This window comes from Cheilinus undulatus, linkage group 7 (genome assembly GCF_018320785.1).
Source record: "Cheilinus undulatus linkage group 7, ASM1832078v1, whole genome shotgun sequence".
NCBI classification, from domain to species: Eukaryota; Metazoa; Chordata; class Actinopteri; order Labriformes; family Labridae; genus Cheilinus; species Cheilinus undulatus.
The window spans coordinates 15,608,741-15,629,736 of record NC_054871.1 but is presented as its reverse complement, the minus strand read 5'-3'; the positions used below and the strand labels follow the sequence as shown (position 1 = coordinate 15,629,736).

Genomic DNA, 20,996 nt, shown 5'->3' with positions numbered 1-20,996 from the left:
CAGTACTTTGTTGGTGTATCTTTTAAGGTTGTCAGCCCAAATCAATAAGGTTTTTTTTTCTTCAGATATATCTAAAAGGAACTTTGAGCAACTTTCATAGCAGTTGCTTTGCAGAAACATTGGCAGTATTGGCAACTCCATTTGTCAGTTAATTTTGAAAAAAATGGCATTGCTTGAAAATGTTGGTAATTAATTTCTTTCATACAGCTCCTGCTATGCTGCAGAGTTTTAGCAGAGGGACAATAAAGGCAGTTATAAGAAGCATTGATCTTGTCTCTAAGCATACCACCTGTGAATAGACACATAGCAATCATATTTGCAAGGGGGTAGAATCTTTTCTTCTCTTTAAATTGTACTTTCATCTCACCATTTTGCTACCACCTTTATCTTCTCACCATACCCAATACTGCACTTTCTATATGCTGTCTCCTCCCTGCAATGTAAATTGTACTTTGCACTTCACCTTAGGAAAGGTTCTTGATCAATATATCATTGTGACTAAGCCAGGCTGGAGCACTGGGGCACTCTTGGGCCTCACATAATTGAAAGAACCAATAATTAAGGTCTGTGCAGTTTCAAAAAGACAAGTAGGGACAGACAGCAGAAGCAGGAAACATGTCATTTGAATTTGCCCCATCCAAGATCAACAGACATCAAGATAACTCTCAGTCATGAATAACAGATTTGCTCTTCCTGTTTTACAAATTCCATACTGATGATCTTATTCTCCCAGCTGTCATTGGTCAAGGTTCGCCCTGGACCAACTGCCAGTCAATCACACATAAAGACAAACAACCAGGCACACTCAGATTCCCTCTTTTGGCCAGTTTAGTCACCACTTACCTTACAAGCATGTTATTGGTCTGTGGGAGAGAACTGGAGTACTTGGGAGGAACCTGTGTATTCATGGGGAGAAAATGCAGTCTCCACACAGAATGGCCCTGTCTGAGCAGGATTTGGACAGGGACTTTCATGCTGTGAGACAACAGTGCTAACCCCTGTGCCAATGTGCAGCCCTGTACTGGGATTTTTTAAGATAAAATTTCCATGCTGCCTTTATTAAGCCCAATAGTTGTTCATTAAGTTGCATATTTAGAGGTGTGTCTGATTTGACTGACAGGTGGGTGCATTTTTAGCAGGTTTGCAGGAGGCTAAAGACCCTCTCTGCTCCACCTGCCTATTGTTAGATTGACTGACATTTAGACGATATGCGATTTCCAATTTGGTTACCACTGCTGTTTGGCTTCAACACGTATCATATCATACAATCATATCCCGGATCTAATGGCTGACTCACTTAGACTACGTCCGTGTTCTTTACAGTCAGGTTGATCTGTGTCTTGAAGTCTGACTATTTGATCACATTCCTGCTACTGAGCCACTGTGTGTTTATGCAGCATCTCTAGGTATGACTATAAAGTAGGCACCAAAGTGTGACAATGCAGAAAAGATAAAAATGAATTTTTCATTTTCCCTGCTGGCTGATGAAAACCAGAATATGTCACACTAGTTTATGTCACAGGTGGCCTCACGGTCACTTTACAGCCTGAAAAAGGAAAATAAGATACAAGAGAAATATAAATAATGATACCTGTTTTGATACCTCTGACAAAGACAAAAGACTAGGCAGCCAGTATTAGGTCATTTATCAATTTCACGTTTTGCAGACAAACACACGCCCAAAGTTTAAATTGCAAAAAACACATGTGTCTTTGCTTCAGTATCTACGTATTGCCAATGATTTAGTACAATTAAGATGACATGCTCTGCAGTTTGACTTCAGTAGATGATGGATTCATTCCTCCCCAACAACCTTATCTTATGAAGTAGATGTTTTTCGTTTTGTCCCTTAATGCTATTATTTGTAGAAACAGTAGAATGTATTCCTTGCTATCAAAAAGTATGGAAAAAAAGTTTAAAAATTAAGAATGAGGAACAGTCAGCCTATTCAGCAAGCACACAGTGTTCTAGTAAAAGAGACCGATGTGCACTGCAACTGTGAATCAAAGGTACCCAAATAAGACAGATTGCTTTCCTTTCCCCCAGCTTCTGAGGAATGACTGCTGCCAGAGCTGAACTGATTGTTGAACATCATTCCACAGTGAAGTCAATGTGCCAGGTAACTGTGGCTATGAAATACAGCATGAATAAAAAGGAAATAAGAGGATATTTCTTCTGGTCTTGCTGCTTCATCTTCCTTGTGGTAACTGGATTCAGCTGGGCGCCTGCAGATGGATTTCTCTGCACTGTCAGATTAATGTAGACAGAGAGGGAGCAGGATCTCAACTTTTTGTTTTTCCCCCTCAGTGGTGTCTGTGGTGATCTGTTTTGAGGGGAGGACATGACTGACATAGCTGGGGACTCATCTTTTGGGGAGAGTTTGAGGCCTAAGAGGGGAAAACTGTAGGCTAGAAACACACATACATACACTATTTTGGGGATTTTTGCAGGGGCTTGCACAAAGCACTGCTGCCACCTGATATTATCACATATAGATTAAGTTATAGTCAAGTTTCAGAGCTTGGAGCAATGATCCCTGATGATTCTCCAGGGCTTAAAATCACATCAGCAATTTGCTAATGTATAGAGAGATACACTTTAACTTTCACAGCATGTGTATTTTATTGAATCGTGCAAGCCTCTGTTTTAAACCTAGCTTCATTATGAATTACAGTATCTGCTGGAAAACAACCATGCATGTGGTCTTCATGGGAAACAAGTATACTTTGAAGGAAATACCATAAGAGGACTTTGATATGAGCAGAGCACTTGGTTCCCATATCTGACTAACTCAGTCATGTCTGATCTATGACTGTCTTGTGTAAGTAGATGGACGGGCTGTTGGAGTATAAGTCTTCTCACTGTGTCTTTGTGTTGGAAATCTATGCTAAAAGCCACTTTGTTGGCTCAGAGCAGGGTCATACACCACACAGTCCTTGGTGGATGCTATTTGGAGCCTGGGGATGGGAACCATGAGTGCTAGCTGTTTAAAGAGACAGGAGTGAAGGAGGATGGGGGAGGAGATGAGGAGACGAACAGTGATGGGTTGGAAAGATTAGACAGACAAGTACTAATAATAATCTAGCAATGTGTTTGATTTCATGGAGTCAGTGCTGAATAATTAGATGATACTGTATATTTCTTCTGTATTTATAGAAACTGTTTTTATATGTGGAAACTTATCATGGCTTGTTCTGTATCATAAGAACAGAGCAAATGATTCGCAAACCTTACTGGAAACTACTGGTTTATTTAATCAAAATAGCAAATGTATTATTAATTAAACAAGTAACGGTGCATTTGTTTTGGTATGTTTGACCAACATGACTCAGTTTATATTGTTAATTTATTACTTACCTTCATCATAATTAAAGAAAAGCATTTTAAGGACATTAGCTTTCTAATGTCTGTTTTTACTATTTTCTTTGTTGGAATAGATATTTGATCCAGTTAGTATTGATTAATAGTCTGGATGATAGTAATCTTTAATTCATACCTTTGTCTATTCATTGAAGAACTATTCCTGTTTTCTTGTCTTTCTAAAAGTGATAAGCAGAAATAAATGTGATGTTCATAGAGTGTATCAGCAGCAGTGCTACTGCACAGATGGATGTCTCATCACAGCCTTGGCATTCTCAACCATCTTTTGTGCATCTCTGCACCAACTGCCAGCATGCTGCTATATGCTTGCTGGCCCTGACCCACTTTTCTTGGAGGTGGGTGACGTCACTCGATGCAACATCCATTTGTTTCCTTTTTTTTTTTTTTTTTTTTTTTTTTTTTTCAAAGGATGCATCCGTGCAGCAAACACGTTTCATCCAATTCTTCATGTGTCTGTGTGTATTTGTCCACATGGGTATATTGTCGCTGCAAGTGTTGAAGTTGATCGCTCACAGTGCAGCCACCTGGACAGTACAGTCAAGACCTAATTTTAGAACAAATGCAAACTGACACCCTGGCTTTGTCTTTTCCTCTGCCACACTAGCACAGCTTTTTTTTCTTTTAACTGAAATGCACATTGAGGCTTAAGTTGACAGCCGTTAGGGGCCATTTCTGGAGGTTTCCTCATGCATACACCCCTCTAGCTTTCTGTTTTTACTGCCTGGTAGATAAGGGGAGATTTCTGTTTGGAACTTCTTTTAGTTGGCTTTATTTTGTGAGGATCTTTCTCTGTCTTTTGGATTGATGCAAGAAGCTTAAAGAAATAGTGACTAAATTCATAGGAAAATACACTTCCCAATAGACTTAAACCATATGGGAACATCAATAAACCATGAAACCTATATGAGTTGTGGGAATTCCTACTCCAAAATCTTGTTTGTGAGTATCAACTCCCTCTGCACTGTCAGTTTCATTGACTTTCTCTAAGATTGTGGATTCTTTGCATCAATTTAACCAAAACACAGTGTGATTTGTTGCAACAAGAATGGACATTGAATAAGAAGACCTTGTCAAAGGTCAAACATATTACTTCCAAAAGTTTTTAGCAGTCTTGAAGTCTGTGCTATTTAATTTAATTTATTGTTATTTTTTGTTCCCTTTGTACACTGGGTTACTGTTTTCAACAACAACGATTACAACATTGCATATACCTAAGAAGTAACCTGGATCACCAGATAGACTGTTCATATATCCATTGCATGGATGTATTTCACATTCATCTGGAAAAGCTCCCATAGAAAGTGTTTGGACAACAAAATGACAAAATGAGGTTGTTTGGAGCTTGATGCGGAGAAAACTTGTACTGAAGCCAGTAGAGAGAGGAGCAAAAACGTCTTCACTGAATTGATTTGATAAAGAAATGCAGGACAGTTATGATAATACTGCTGTTGTTTGACTGCTACATCCAAGCTAATCACTTCAGCAGCAATTTAAATTCCATTTTACAGCACAATTTAACCCTATCAGTAATGATCCTGAACTCAAGCCAAAGTAGGTCAAGAGAAGAGCGAAAACATCTTCTCCATCATGAAAAGCGTTCAGTCTGTGGCTCCTTGCTCTTGTTTTGATAAAGAAATGTGGTCCTATTCTAGTAAAACTGCCACTGTGGCTACATCCGAGCTAACTGCTCCAGCATACAAACTCACACAACGACCCCCCCACCCCCCGTAACTCTCTCAAACTCATGGAAAAGCAGCTCAGCTGGAGGGTGAAAACACCTCTGCCTTCATGAAAAGGTTTTAGTGCCGTTCTGTGCTCTTTATTCTCCACAAATGATGCTGATTGGCCAGAACGGGGTTTGATTCGGCAAAAATGTTGTTGATTGGAGCTTTTCAAGAAGGATTTGACTAGTGACAGACATGGACTCTGGCAAATCCATCTACTTAAAGGGGACATATTTTACCCTTTTAAGACAAGTTTATATTGGTCTCAGAGGTCCCCAAAACACGCCTGTGGAGTCTGTTGCTGAAAAAACATTCCAGTATAGAATTTTTGTATGTCTAGAAAAACCCCTCTGTTTCAGCCCTGCTCAGAACAAGTTGTTTCTGTGTCTGTAGCTTTAAATGCTACTGGGCTGTCTGACTCCGCCCCTCTCAGGAAATGGATGTGGCTTAATGGATGTGGCTCTCCTGATCCTCCTGTCAGCCACCAGCTGACAGGAGGATCAGGAGAGCAGGGCAGAACATTCTTACAAGCAGGGAGGGCCAACCAAACCTGGGGGCGGGGCTAACTCCCCACATGACATCATGAGGGGAAAATTTGAGAACAGCTTGTTTTAGCACACATTTTCTGAAAGGTGAAGGGGGGGTATTTTCTGGTTCTTGAGGGCATTGTAGACAAGACAGGGGCACATATTTTTGTTAGAAATGCCTGAAAAAGTGATTTTTTTGCATAATATGTCCCTTTTAACAAAACAGGAGTTAACATGCATTGCTGTCAATTGGTGGTATGCCTAAAATGAGGGATATGTGCCATTAACAGGGCCTACAATGATGCAACTGCTTGCCACTAGTCAAGGCTGTTGCTCCAATACAGCAATAGTGTCTTAACGGCTTGCTAGCTGGATGTAAACCAGAACAGTTAAGGGATGGCATCTAGTTGCACAGTTTTTCAGGTTTTTTTTTTTTTTTTTTTTTTTTTTAGATCTAGAAAATGTAAGTTAAGTGATACTGTATGTGGGTTATGTTGGCTTTGCATACAGTCACTTAACTTACATTTTCTAGATTAAAATGTAAGTTAAGTGACTGTATGCAAAGCCAACATAACCCACATACAGTATCACTTAACTTACATTTTCTAGATTAAAAATGTAAGTTAAGTGATACTGTATGTGGGTTATGTTGGCTTTGCATACAGTCACTTAGTAGGAGCACTTTCAGTATGTGGAGATGAACTTGCAAGGAGGGCCGAAGGCTTGCATTGCCAAAAATAGCTTTACTCATCAAACAAAATGGACATTGCTTACCCATAGATGCTGTGATTTCATGTTCATCCATGTTAGATGCATTCTTTGAATGTTTTCAGCATTTCTTCTTGCATTTAGATTAGCATTCTTGTCTGAATTTAAATTCTGTTCATTCAGTAAAATAGTGACTAGGAGCAACCCTACTTTACATCACTCCATCTCAGGCCTGGCATTTCTCAGTGACTTGAAGCCTCAGTGCAGATGCTTTGCCATTGAACTATAGTCTGTTTTTGCTTCCAGAGGCAGTTATGATCTTTGTAGTCAGTGATGCAACAGATGACACTGTCCGTGGATATCCACTTCCTGGATGAGTTCTTGAAAGTGCTTCCAATATGCAGTACACATATACTAACATCTGGAATTGTCAGGGGCAGCTCTATTAGGGCAGAAATTTTCTGAACTAATTTGTGATAAAGGTGCCGTCCTTCAGAGCTCTTTAATAGTCACTGAGACCTCAATCTACAAACCCTTCAGAAGTCATCACCTATCATTATTACAAATGTATGCATCTTAGAACAGATGTGAATATCTCAGCAATTCTGGTGAAGCCAAAAGTTGGTGTCAAGCGCTTCGAGGAAAGATTTCCTATCTGTGTGGTGTTTATGTCTGCAAAGAAATTGCTTATTTGTCCAAAACATCCTTGAGTAGCACCATTCACCTTTTTAGGTGCATGGCGATGTCCTCTTAATGTTTATCTTCACAGATGTCTCTCATTTGTATTAGATTTCAGGCAGCTATTTGTAATATGTGACTGAATCACTTTGTGGTATACTTGGCCATTGAGTATTTGTAGTGAGTGTGAAAACAGTGGGAGAGTCTGAATGATTTTGTCTGTGCTTGAGCAAATATTAGAATTGCTTGAATTAATTGACATATATCTACATAAATTATATCAGAAGGCACATTGCTTCATTTCATAAGGTTGATTATGTGAGAGCAGCAGATGAGATACAAGAATACGGTTTATGTTTTCATGTTTTGAATAAGTGATTGCAGCTTTCTCAAGTCTCTTCTGCTCTACCTTTTTGAATGATACACTTCAGTGTCGAGAGTCCTGATCATATTTTTAGCTCCATGCAGGCCCATGGAAACAGTGCATGACTTAAAATGGAGGCTGCACTCACATAGCTGCACGTGTCTCTGCATGTTCTTGGAATATTTTTCTGCCTCAGCATCCTTGCAGCATTGCTAGGTCATTCTTAGTGTTTCTGCCTGTGTTTAGCAGCTTTTCTGTCCTCACCTGCATCCTCCTCATCCTAGCACTAAGGCCCGGGGAGATGGATGAGCTACTCCCAACGAAAGGGCCTTTTAAACATCCCGAGTGCAGTACGCCGGTCTGTCTCTATCTACAGTACTGCATGTCAATCTGCCTGCATTTCTGTCTCACTTCTCACTGATTCTTAAAGCCTTCAGTCTGCATGTTTTTCTGTCTGCTTGTTTATGTTCCTGCCAGCCTTCATTCTCTTCTCCTAATTACTTGTCTCTTTGACTGTTAACCTGTGTGCCTGCCTGTTTGTGGCTCTCCATGTTTCTCCTTGTGCTAAGTTTACAGCTTCACTTAATACCAACACGCACACAACAAATCGTTCTAAACTCTAGCTTTCTTCTCAGCTGCTTTTTGGGAGTTAAACAATATAGAAATGCTGCTATTAGATCAAGAATATCATCAGCTTTCTTTGTATTTGACTTGTGAAACATGCAACAAATGGGGCCCAAGGTGGTCATTTTACTTTTCAGATTAGCATTTAAAAGCCTCACTACTTGGGTTTTTAGGCAAGGCAAATTTATTTCTATAGCACCATTCATACATAGAGTAATTCATAGTGCTTTACAGAGTTAAAAACAGAGAGTCAGAGCATTGAAAGAAAGCAGAAAAGACAAGTAAATGAGATGTATTAAAGTATAAGATATGAAGAAATGACATCCAGAAAAGATGATGATTTTAAAAACCAACACCACTCGTCTGCTTCTCTGTCTCAATGGTGTATTATTGTCCTTCCCACTTACTATGCACAGCAGCACAGGTCTCTCATCCAGAGTCTGGAGTGGCCTGGTCTGGCCCGCTCAGCTGTGGTTGCCAGCACAAGCTGTGTGTGTGTGTGTGTTTTTTGTTGGTTGGCCTATAGGGCCTCTTCATCTCTTTCCCCTTCAGAGAAGCTTGTTAAACAGCTTCTGCTCTGTTTGTTTGGAAGCAAGGCTTTACCTTTAAAAAAGGATGTTTCTGCAGCTGTATGTTGGGGCATGCATGTGTGTGATATCCTTTTTCTTTCTTTTTTTTTTTTTCTTTTTTTTTTGCATACTTGTGTTTGCATCCGCAGAGAAAAGTGTGATGCCTTGTATGTTAGTATATACAAGGCTACAGAAAAATCAAAATCACACAATAGCAACAGAGGCAGGTTTACATACTCAATGCTTCTTCTAGTTTAGTGCAGACATTAGAAGGGATGTAGAACAAAACCAAGGTCTGTAAAGAGGTTCTGCGACTTGGCATCATTTCATGATATCACTGAAGTAAAACATCAGTTCTTGCATGGGGAGCATATGCTAAAGCACATCAGTATTGTGCATCAAATCAAACAAATATGCTGTACCCTCAATGGTTCCTTTGAGAATAAAAGATTTTAGCAGGGTTGTAAGTAGCATGCCCTTGTAATAACTAGGGATGGGAGGAAAAAATCGATACAGCATAGTATCGCGATATTTTGTCTGGTGATATATCGTATCATCTCATCCACCAAGTATCTATTTTTCAAATCAAATTGATAATGATAATGAAAAAAATAAAGTCAATTGTTTGGAGAGTTGTTTGTCCGGTGAGGTCAACAGAGGTGACAGTCATAGAGCAGGAGAAAGTTAGTACAACAAACATGGCAGCACCAGGGGAAGGACATTAGGAATGCAAGCAGGGCACAAATGAGATGGACATGACACATGAAGTTTGCAAGAAGTGCTACATGAAATTAAAAAACTGCAGAAATATGACAAACATGAGGGCAAGAGTAATGCTAGATCAGCTAAACAGCTGAAAAATTGGTATGTATCACAGTATATCACAATATATGGTATTGCAATACTGACTGTATTGCAAAATGTTTGAAATCGCAATAATATCGAATCGTGACCCAAGCATCGTGTTAATGTTGTATCGTAGGGCCAGTAGTGTTTCCCACCCTTAATAATAACGACACACGCTTCAGCTGCAACAGGACAATGTTCTTCTTCATCTGCTGAGATCAGTACTGAAAAGTGCTCTCAGTCTTTGTAGCAAGCTCATTTTCTTGAAATCTGCGGTGGGATCGGCAGAAAAATAAGTTATTTAGTGGACTTAAAAAGATGAAAGACAGTCATATACGATGCATTCAGGTCAGCTCAGAAATTAGAATGATACATACATAATACCATGTTGAAATGCCACACCTAGAAATCCAAAAATCAGTTTTTGACAAAATCTTCAATAAATAGAGTTTTGAATGTGAGGAGAGTGTTTGTGTTTGAGAGACATAAAATAGATGTAAAAGACTGAATCATAACTGTAACTCGAGTGCTACTCAGCCTATACCACTCTTACAAACATCCAATGTATTATATTAGTGTAAAAAGATTCTGTAAAGTTCAACTTTCAAGAAAGTAGAACAGACAAAAACCTTGTGTTTCAAGGATTTTACAATGTCACACAACTGCAGCTTTATCAGTGTTAACCTGTTCTAACTAAAACTAAATGGCAACAAATAGCCAGCAAAAGTCTAACTTGGGCCTTCTCCCTGACAAAAGAATATTTTTAATTTAAACTTTAGTTTTTTCAAGTACTATATAAATACAACTGGAATTAAATGAGATTTATCATTACTGGTCATCTCCTGGTTATTGCCTTGAAAAAACCTGCTTTGCTCTTTCTCTGAAACAAATACTCAGTGTTCTTCAGCTTCAGTTTGTGAAAACTAAAGCAGTACAACATCTGCTTGTTTTTCCCCAAGAGCTCTCAGGTGTAAATCTGCATTCTGCTGGTAAAAGCTTTGAATGTGCTCATGTGCACGTGTACTCGATTTAATAATGGGACAAAGCTATAATTGCTGTGTTTTAAGATGTTGTTTTTATTGAAGGCAGTGTTAGTGCAGACCTCATCCTGTTCAAGGTTGAAAGGTGGACCTCACAGCTATTATTATAATAACACACTGCATGCTGCTCAGAGTGGTGTTTCCCCCCGTGTTACGGTTTGTTTTCACTACATGGGACCCTTTCTAATGTTAACTTCCCATTCTTTTTAAACCTATAACTCTTTTCAGACACCAAATAAACATTACTTTGGAAAAATGTTCCTTAGAAAACCCCTTTCCATGGACACCCAAGAGAAAAGAAGAGTTTTTTTTTCTCTACAGCCCAAAACTTTTATGTGTTTCTCTGGTCAGTGCATTGCGGCTCTGGAGTTGACAAGTAGTATTTTTTAGGCTTGGCAGCGTCCTGTCCTGCTTGGCTTCCTGTCCTTTGGCTTTTCCTGGAATTACATTACTGTGTCTTCAGAACAGACAGGTAATTATGTTAGCACTTGTGCTAGCATCCCTCTGAGCGGAAACCATTTTGTCATTAAACAGTGTGTAAGGCATGCTGTGTTATTTCACTCTCTGTTGATTAAGCCATACACATTCATGTATCCTTTTGCATCAACGTCATCCAATCAGATTTAGGTCCTGCTTTACTTCTACTACTACTTTATATCGTTATTGTTATCGTTATCGTTATCGTTATTGCATTATCATCAAATAATGCTGATCTGTTCATTCATGTACGAATACAATTATATTCCTGCATCATTTTCTGTTTCATACTGTGTGCTTGGTTGCGCTCTTTGATAACAGAGATGAAGTCATTTAACTTAAGAAAGAATGAAGAGAAGTTTATGTTGTTTTGAATTTCTTCTTTAATTGGCATGACTAGTGTCATTCATTCCTGCCTCTACAGCAAAAAAAAGATGAAACACAGTTTAAAATGCACTTCAGGCACATTGTGGGCTCCATAGGAGGACATACCTTGTTATGCAAAAGGCCATTATGTATAAAAATGCCATTAAAATTCTCATAAAGCCAGTAAAATAAAGCAAACCACTAGAAAGAGTCAAAAAAAATTAAAGATATTAAACAATTAAAAGTTGAGTAAATATTTAGATTTAAATGCAGACTTTCTGTTGACATTTTACAACTGCAATGTTTCATATAATGAACACACAATACACAAAATATTCTTCCACAACCAGTGCTGTGAACCCCTCTACTCTTGCTGAGGGGAAAGCTGGATTTTCTTTGGGGAAGAGACCGTAGTATCGAAAAGAAGATAGGTCAACAGAGACGCAACAAATTAGGATACACAGTACCTATTCACCCCCATTGAAGTTTTACCTTTTTATTCATTTTAAAAATCAGTCATGGTTGTAATTTGGCCTTGAAGAGTGGCCACCAAGACACCTATGACTACTCTGAAGGAGTTTTAAGCTTCAGCATCTGATGGGATAATCTCTCCATACAACAACTGTTGCCCGGGTTCTTTGTCAGTCAAAGCTTTATGGGAGCGTGGTGAAGATAGAGCCACTGTTAAAAAGAACTTATATTAAATCTCTACTAGAGTTTACCAAAAGGCAAGTGGGAGACTCCATGGTCAAGTAGAAGTTCTCAGACAAGATGCTATGTTTGGCACCAAACACCACACAAACACACCCTCCCCACTGTGATGCACAGTGGTGGCAGCATCATACTGTGGGGATCCTTCTCAACAGCCAGCCCTGGAAGGTAGAGGGTTAAGTGAATGCATGAAAAATACAGAAAAATCCTGGAGGACAATCTTTATTCAGTCTGCAAGAGAACTATTGCTTGGTTAATGTTTATTTTCTAGCAAGACAAGGACTTGAAGCATTCACAGCAAAAGCTACATAGAAATGGTTCAAAGACAACAAGGCTGAGTCAAAGCCCAGACTTCATCCAATAGAGAATTTGTGGCTGGACTTGAAACAGGCGGTTCACACTCGGTCCCTGTACAACCTGCCAGAGATTGAGCAGTTTTGCACAAAAAAAAAAAAAAAAAAAAAAAAGAGTAAATTTGCAAAGTACAGGTGCACAAGCCTGATTTAGACATATCCACACTGACTCCGAGCTGGGATTGCAGCCAAATGTGCATTTACTAAATACTGACTTGAAGGGGGTGAATATTTAAGCAGTCACTTATTTTACTTTACATATTTCTATTTGATTGGCCTTACTTTGTAGAAAACTGTTCTCACTTTGACATTAAATATGTATTTTTGTCATTTTTTTCTGCCAAAAAAGCCAAATTATTTTGACGAGTGATTTATAAATTCAATAAATGGTAAAACATTCAAGGGGTGAATACTTTTTTTTGAAAATCTCAGTTTCAGCCTATAACAAGATGCACTTGTACATAAATATGCTTCTTAGTAAATAAGCCATTGCAGTATAAAAAGGCAAGACTTCGATTTGAAAAAGATTTTTTGAGTTGGTACACCTATACACAGCAAAAAGCAACCAAAAGATTCTCATGAGATACAAGTTGAACTAGGAGGAGTAGGAAGTAAAAAAGAGAACCTTTATGAATGACACAAACAGATTTTTGACAGTAAATCCTTTGGTATATCAATAAACTTAGACACAGTGTAGTGGATAGGATTTTACTCCTGAATTACATGACCCCCCCCCCCCCCAAAAAAAAAAAAAACAGATTTAAGCAACAGTTGGGAGAATCAACTCAATAGCATGTCAGCACATAAGCTGTAGAAGCTCTAAATGAAGTGTTGAAACTCAGTTGGCTTAGAAGAACAGCTGTTGAAGGAACAATTAAAACTCCCTCCCTGTAGGCTGAAAGAGCACGCTATGTCCTCACCCGCCCTACCGAGATCCGAAATAGGGAAGCTGTCAACCCTAGAATGAAAGAAGCTTCACAGAAATCAATCTGCTAGTACTTTAGGGAATAAACTTGATCTCAGTTATGGGGAGGAAGGCGCCATCATGCAAACAGAATGACAAAACAACATTCACTCACAAGCACCCACGCAAACAGTATGTTGCTTTCAGCATGCTCCCTACTAAGGTATTTTTCTTCATGAGATAAAGACATCAATTTTGAGACATGCAAAAATGCTTAAACAACTTTTTTGTTCTTCTCAGAGGACTGACTAATTATGGTAGTTTTTATGGAAACAGGTGCTGCTTTCTTACATCAGATCTCCTTCTGTCAGTGTATTCTTGCTCTTTCTCTGCTTTGATTGGGTCCATAAGATGCAAGGCTGAATTACTTGCTGGATAGATACAGTGATATTGTGGGTCACTCTTGTCCCCACTTACAGCTGCCTTTCTGGATCAGTTTCCCAATTTAACTGCAGTCATATGGATAAAAGATTACAGCCATTATAATTGTTTGTGATATAACAAATGATTACTTTTCTTTAACCATGGGTATAGTCACTGGAGTTGAATTTGAGTAGCAATTGCAGATCAAGAACAGAGTCATGATACCCTATATGTGTGTGGGCGTGTGCATGGATGTGCTTTCATGTGTGTAGGTTAGCAGCAGGTAGCATCAGGTTCCTGCTCCCAGGCTCAGAGTGTATCTCTGTGTGGAGTGAGGAAGATTGTAGGAGGGTGTGATGAGTTCATAACCACACAAAGAGGAGGAATAATGAAAGTCGAGGAGCTGTCAAAAAAAAGAAATGGAGGGGGACAACTGGGCTTTCATCTGGGGTAAGAACAAGCCAGGAGCTTTTGAGGTGTTTGCTTTGGCATATTGGAGCAATTCAATGATTTCATCTGTATTAGAGCGAGAATAAACTTGACATGGATTGTGACTGAAGTACCCTTTTGACCCTGTGTAGCACTCACCCTCCTCTCTCTAAGTTAAAACAAAATGACTTCTTGTGATTATGTCTTACTTATAACAATTATAATAAACATTATCTTGTTTCAGGCTGCAGTGTGTAATTTATATACATAAATACTGTCCATACATTTACTGAGATAAACTGAAAAGAAGTCTGCAGGTTGGAATATAAAAAAAGAAAAATTTTAGGGACCAGGAGACATCGCTGTCCATCTCCTCTGCCTCTATCTGTCTGTTACAGACATTAACGTTAATGACGTTTAATGAGATGATAAAGGGGCTTAAGAAAACGTATTTGCTGTCCATGCTTTGCAGGGAAGAGACTGTAACAGAGAGCAGAGCAGCTCTGCCAGCACAGCTTTAGCAGCTATATTAAACTTAGTCTTGCTCTCTTTGCACATTAGCGTTGTGTTTCCTAGTTTGTAAGAGCGTAACGTGTGTGAATTAATCATAAAATAATGTCTAATTTTTCTGTTTCAGCCTAATGCTTTGTCTACTAGTGTTCACTCTTTCTTGATCGTCTGCCACTGTGCACATACCCTCCCACTCGTTGCAGCTCTCTCTTTCTCTGTCTTCCTTATGATATATCATCAACCAACTGACTGAAGGATGTCACCCCCCAATAAAAATCAAAAATTAGTTTACTTAGGCATGAACAAAACCAAATCATGAAAAAGATAAGAGAATCTGCTTCGTCCAAAGAGGATACTCAAAACGACACCATCAAAAGTTCCTCACATGAACTTGAATACTGTGATTTTTCAAACAGTTGAGCAACTTCTGCAGGCAATAAGTTCTGGGTATAATGCTGGAGCAGCTCAAGGATTACATGTTACCAGAATGGTAATGTAAAAAGCTGGATCGCATTAACAAACTCTGCAAACCTATGCTGAGGAGAGGTCCTAGGGTTCGGTTTGCATACTCCAAACTACCTAATGGGAAAAATGGTTTGAATTTAAAGCATTTCAAAACTGACCAATACAGCTGTTGCTTTAACCACACAAGCCTCATTTGTGTTGTTGATCATTGAACAGCTCCATTACCTCAGCTGTTTATTGGATGTCTTTGTTTATGCCTTACATTCTTTAGTCACACATTTTATGTTTGTGTATGCATATGTGCAATACAATCCATCTGCAACATTTACACTGTAAACTCGTGTTCTCTTTTTTTCTACACATTTTCTGATGCATGTTTCCAGTTTTCCTCTATTAATTATAATAACCACTTGTTACTGCTTTAGTTTTCTTATTTTATTCATCATATGTGTATGTCTAAATGTAATTTACTCCTTTAAAATTCAGCCAACCTGCAAAATGACAGTTAAAAATCTCTCATTAACTGGAATTTTTAATCATCTTCAGGCGAGGGACAGTGAGTCTCGTTTACTTCCTCAGCCGAAGTTTTACTAAGTCCTGATTTAAACAGGCAGGAGGAGAATCAGGACTTCAGTGTACTATATCAAGCATTATGGATCACTGTCTGACCTTCCTTGTTGCTTCATGGCTGTCTCGGCTATTCTTGTGTAATTCTTGGCAGATTGATTTTCACAGTGCTAATGAATTTTCTATTTCCTAATAATACCTTGAGAATTGCAAGGCTGTTTGTCCATCTGCAGCGACCATGAACACATTTTCAACTCTGATAAAAGGTGTTTGCTTTCACAGTGATGCAGCTACTCACTGAATAATACATAAAAACACTGCTTTTAATCTCCCAGTTGATGGATGTGGGACAGCTGACTGCCCTTTAACCCACCCACAAACACCACATTTTAGCCATGCTGCTGGTATCTTATCATACAATATCTTACCTGTTTCCTCTTTATTTGTCCTTTCTCTTCAGGATTGAAAAAACGTACAAGGAAGGCCTTCGGGATACGGAAGAAAGAGAAGGACAATGACTCCACGTAAGTCGTGACTCTCTCTTCTTGTGTACTGTGTTATCCAAAAACTGAGCATATTAGCTGTTCCTCAACCAAGAATGATGCTGTACAGTTGACCAGAGTCTTGGAGAAAACCTCTGAACTGAAGGAGGTAATTTTAAGAATAAGAAATGCTTGACAGCTTCAGATATTTAACAGCAAAATGAAGGGCTTACAATAAGTGAGAACAATTACAGGATTAGTATTAAGCAAGCACCTTGTCTTATAATTATTAGACTTATTATATTAGCACAGGTGAATAGGTTTACTCAGGTGTACTACTACTACTCCATATCTGATATATTGATATGAAACTATAAAATCCTTAGTATATTTGAGATATACTATATTTATGATATATTTAAAATTGGTTATTTTTATTCAGTTCACTCTATTTTTGTCATACCATGACAAAATGATTAGAAATGTTGTAAACAAACTGTAAGCAAATACTACAGGCTCAAAATATGGCTGAATAGTGCAAATAGATTGCTTATGATTTTTAAGCATGCCAGTTTTTCACAGTTGTTTATCCAATCTGGGATGCTGATGATGAAGTCTGTGAGAGTGTAATTTCTGACTCAATGCGTGTTTGTGTGGGACTGGTGTAACCGTGTTTTCTTTGAATGCTTCCTTTCAAATATTTTTGCTTGACTAATCAGCGAAGCACTTCATTTTCAAAGTGGAAAAACTTGGATGTGAAGGGACTTTTATGCTTTCCCCTCTCTCTCTTCTCACAGGGGGTCCCCAGACAGAGACGGGGGTGTAAGTAACAGATAATGTTCAATATTTATCTGCGTATCCATTCATTATTTTATTCACTTTGCACATTTATGTTTGGAGGAAATCAGTTTGATAATGACTATGTGGTATATTATTTCTTTTCTTTGTTTCAACTTACCAGGAACCCCAAGAGGTTGAATCGGTACTGATCTCTAGTGTGTAGCCTTGTGGAGTAGATTTACCTCTAGAGTAGTTAGTGTAGATGTATAGACTTCAGAGTTCATTCATAGACTCATTAGTCAGACACTAGTGTTGTGCTGTCTCAGCTCTCTGTTTATTAGCAGGCTATTAGAAGGCTTTGGGATAAGACAAGAAGGGCAAAATATATCCTCATGAGTACACAATGGGAGGAACTTAAGAGAAATATTGTTAAATTCTAGTATTCATTGTGATTATTAGGTCATAAGTGAACAAGAAACATTTAGTTTTAATTCTGAATTTATCTACAGTTTTACAGTAGCAGTAAAACTATGATAAAAAAAAAAAAAACAACAGCAAAGAAGGGGGCTGAACAAGATGCCAACGTTGTACACAAGACATCACATAGACAGGAAATACAGTGCAGGCAATACCTAATATTGAAATTTATTCATTATCATAAGGTCCAAGAGTCCTGTAAGTAAACACACATGCTTCAGATTAGAATAAAAATAATAGGTTTGCTATTTGCTATCAATTCAAGTCTTAGACTCAAATCAAAATACACCCCTTGCCCCTATCACCTAGCTCTACCTTTACATTTTGCTCATTTACGGCTAGGGTTAGTATTTTCGATTCTGTTTGAAAGGAGGGGTAGGGTGAAGTGCTAGGGCTACTTGGCCCTTAAAAAAGAGATTTTCTGCAGTCACACTCCAAACCAAGTTTTGCATACTTGTTTTGCACTGTCTTACGGTCGTGTAGCAATTTGCTTTGGCTTTGGTGGGTGCTCCCTTGCCCACTGGAAGCATTTCTGGGGCGCAGTGCAGCCCTGAGCAGCTGGAGACTTGAGATCACAATATCGTGGGAAAACTGTGAGTTCATGTGGGAAGCGTACATAAACAGCAAGGAAGGGAGCTGAGGACTGGTTCCAGTTGTTTCAGTCCTTTGACATCATTAACATTTAACCTCAACAATTCCCTTATTAATGCTTTCCTTCCACATGTCTGAAAAACACAGTCTCATGAGAGGTAAACAAGAACAGAGAAGTGCCACAAGAGGATTTGCAGCCAGATACCTCTTGAGAAGTAGAGACAGTAAACATAACGGACAGTCACAGTAACAAGCTAAAGTGGAAAGTGTGGCTTTATTTCCCAAAAAACGACACAAACAGCGCAACATGCAACGTCTGTTGAACAGTGACTTCATGCAAGGCATGCATATTTTTGCACAAGAACTGTTAGCTTTGTAAAAGATTTCAGCTTAATTTTATACATCAAAAGATCTAGGATCCAGAGACTAGTTTTACATTTATTTTAAGGTTTTATCTTTTTAAAAAAATGAACAGTTGTGTTTTATTCTAGTTCAAATTCAGAGATTGAAGATTCAGAGAGAAGTTTTGTTTAACTGAGACAGTTAAAGCAAAGTTCCAGCAAAAAAGATCATTGTGGTATATTTTAGCATGTTCTCCTCCTAAACACTTCATGTTTAACATTTTAAGTTATCTAAACAGTTTATTATAGCAGTAACTGAAGGGTGCTTATAGGTGCACCTTAGTTACAAAGAAACAGTAGCTAACAAAAAAACACCTGTGGTCAAGCTCAGCAGTGCAGAATACTCTATACTGTCACTGTCAGGGAAGAGTTTAATCAAGTTCTCTTTCTCAGGCTCAGAAGACAAACGGGGCCCCTAATGGCTTCTATGGAGACATCGACTGGGACAGATATGTAAGTTATATAAGAGGGTTATAATCATTACCTAGTTATTTTTGATAAACTTGTACTCTTATTTGTTGTTATAAAATTTTGATGAGCCCATAATATTGATTTATGTTTTTGTAAAATCAATGATCTATTGACAGATTTACAAACAAAGCATGTTCAAAGCATTAACCGATAGTAAAACATGTTGATGGTTTATCTGTTTTCATTTTTGACATAATTACATTGCTTTGATTTTAGATCCAGGTTATGACTTTGCCGATAAGCATTTGGTCATGATTCATTTGGCAGGGAAAACAGCATTTGTTATGATTGAGAGTCTCAGTATGAATTATTGCTGATTACATCAGTGTAAACTTTAACTGCAGTTAAAATAACCTCAGGCACTCTCTGAACTAACTGCTGTGTCTCTGATAACATTTAAAGAGATTAATACAGAGTCACTGTTTGTTTCAGAATTCTCCCAAGGTGGATGATGAGGGTTACAGCATCAGACCAGATGATGATGATTCAGAAGAGGGAGATATCCTTTGCAATGCTTGATTTGTTCTTTGTCTTTCTTTTTGTTTGCCAACTTACTTAAACTCACAAAAAGGATTGCTTCCAATTTTTGTCTAAGATTTGTCAAGTTGGTGCATTCCTAAAGGAGAACACTTTCTCAAAAATCTTATTCTTATAGTAAAATAGCAGGACTGCCAAATCAGTGGGCTTTAATCTAAATAATCAAAGATCCTTATGTATTACAATGAAATCCATATGAATCATGACTTGAGGAACACTGAATCCACTTAGCAAAGATCTAAATAAAGGACATGAAGAACGCACCTTCAGAAGAATGAGTCATGATGTCCCAGACCTGAGAATGAAGTGGAAATGTGTGAAAAAGCTACGTTACTTCCTCATTAGGCACAGACTGAAATTTTCACATTATTAGAAGCAGCAGTGCTGTCAGCTTTTCTTTTCTGGGGCCATTTGTTTTGATGATGAAACTACACTCAACTATTTGCAATAAACTCCTAGAAGGAGGCATACACCCCAATCCTACTGGGAAGGCATGCTGCAAATTAAGTCCTAAATTTGACATTTTATATATTTCTGTTGTGTAATTGTCATACCTGAAAATTACTAACATTAATTCTTGCATCTGAATGTACCTCTTACTCAAATTTTAATGGTAGACAGAAAGGATTTTTAGAAGCAATGACTTTTAAACAAGTCTTACAAAATAAATTGGTTTAAATTATGACTTTAGTATTGTTTTAACATGATCACATTAAGAGCTTTCACAGTAAACACATCAAAAAGGTCTACATTCATAGCGGAAATAAAGAAAAGTCCACTTTTAAGAAACAAGCACTGCTTTACCACCCACCATACTCATGTTACAAATGTAATTTTAGGCCGGCTATTAGTTACCCTCAGACAATTTTTTTTACATTCATTGTTAAAAATGCTTCTTTTATTTTTCATTCATGAGAAACATGTTGCATGCCGCTATAGCTAAAGCTAATACAGATTCTTCAGTGGTATTTTATTTATCATATTTCATATCATTACACATTATGAAGAACAGTTTTGCATCACAAATTTTTATTTCATTAAATGTGAGCCTGGAAAAAAGCTGAAGGTAAAAAAATAATTCAATTATTATTTTAAGATTCTAGTGTAAATTGCCAACATTTAAGTTTTATAAACTTATTGCATTTGTTTGGAATAACATCCTGTAATTTTTTTATATCATAGAACAAATAAATATTACCATTTCCTCCTTCCCAATACCTTTAAGCCCCCGTTTGAATCAACACTATGTTTAAATAAGGAAGAGAAAAACATAATTGTTCAATGTTTATTTGTATGGGAAGAATTATGAATAAATAAATGGTTTAATAATGAAATGAACAAACCATTGTCTTTAGCATTAATAGCTGTAGCTCATTTTGAATGCCCATCTCTTGCTGGGCCTATAAATACATTTTAAAAAACTAAATAAATATACAAAAAACTCATGCTAAACATGGTAGCAATGACAGAGGAAGGGAGAAATGGATTGTTTCACATTTGAAGATGGTAATAAAAGTAGTAAGTTTGTTTTAAACAAGGATGAATTTTCTCTGTCTTGACACATTTTGTGCAGTAGTATTTAGGGCCCTCC

General features: G+C 37.9%; 1 protein-coding gene across 4 annotated transcripts in view; it reads left to right on the top strand.

Annotated features, from left to right (window-relative positions):
* The window catches only part of sgip1a (SH3GL interacting endocytic adaptor 1a), a 102,399-nt gene that overhangs the window by 42,977 nt on the left and 38,426 nt on the right, over positions 1–20,996 (top strand). For all 4 annotated transcript variants that reach the window (XM_041790947.1, XM_041790944.1, XM_041790946.1 and 1 more), the window contains 4 exons: positions 16,127–16,190; positions 16,946–16,970; positions 18,791–18,850; positions 19,301–19,367. In XM_041790947.1, the coding sequence (XP_041646881.1) occupies positions 16,127–16,190; positions 16,946–16,970; positions 18,791–18,850; positions 19,301–19,367 (216 nt within the window). The remainder of the gene's footprint in view (positions 1–16,126; positions 16,191–16,945; positions 16,971–18,790; positions 18,851–19,300; positions 19,368–20,996) is intronic.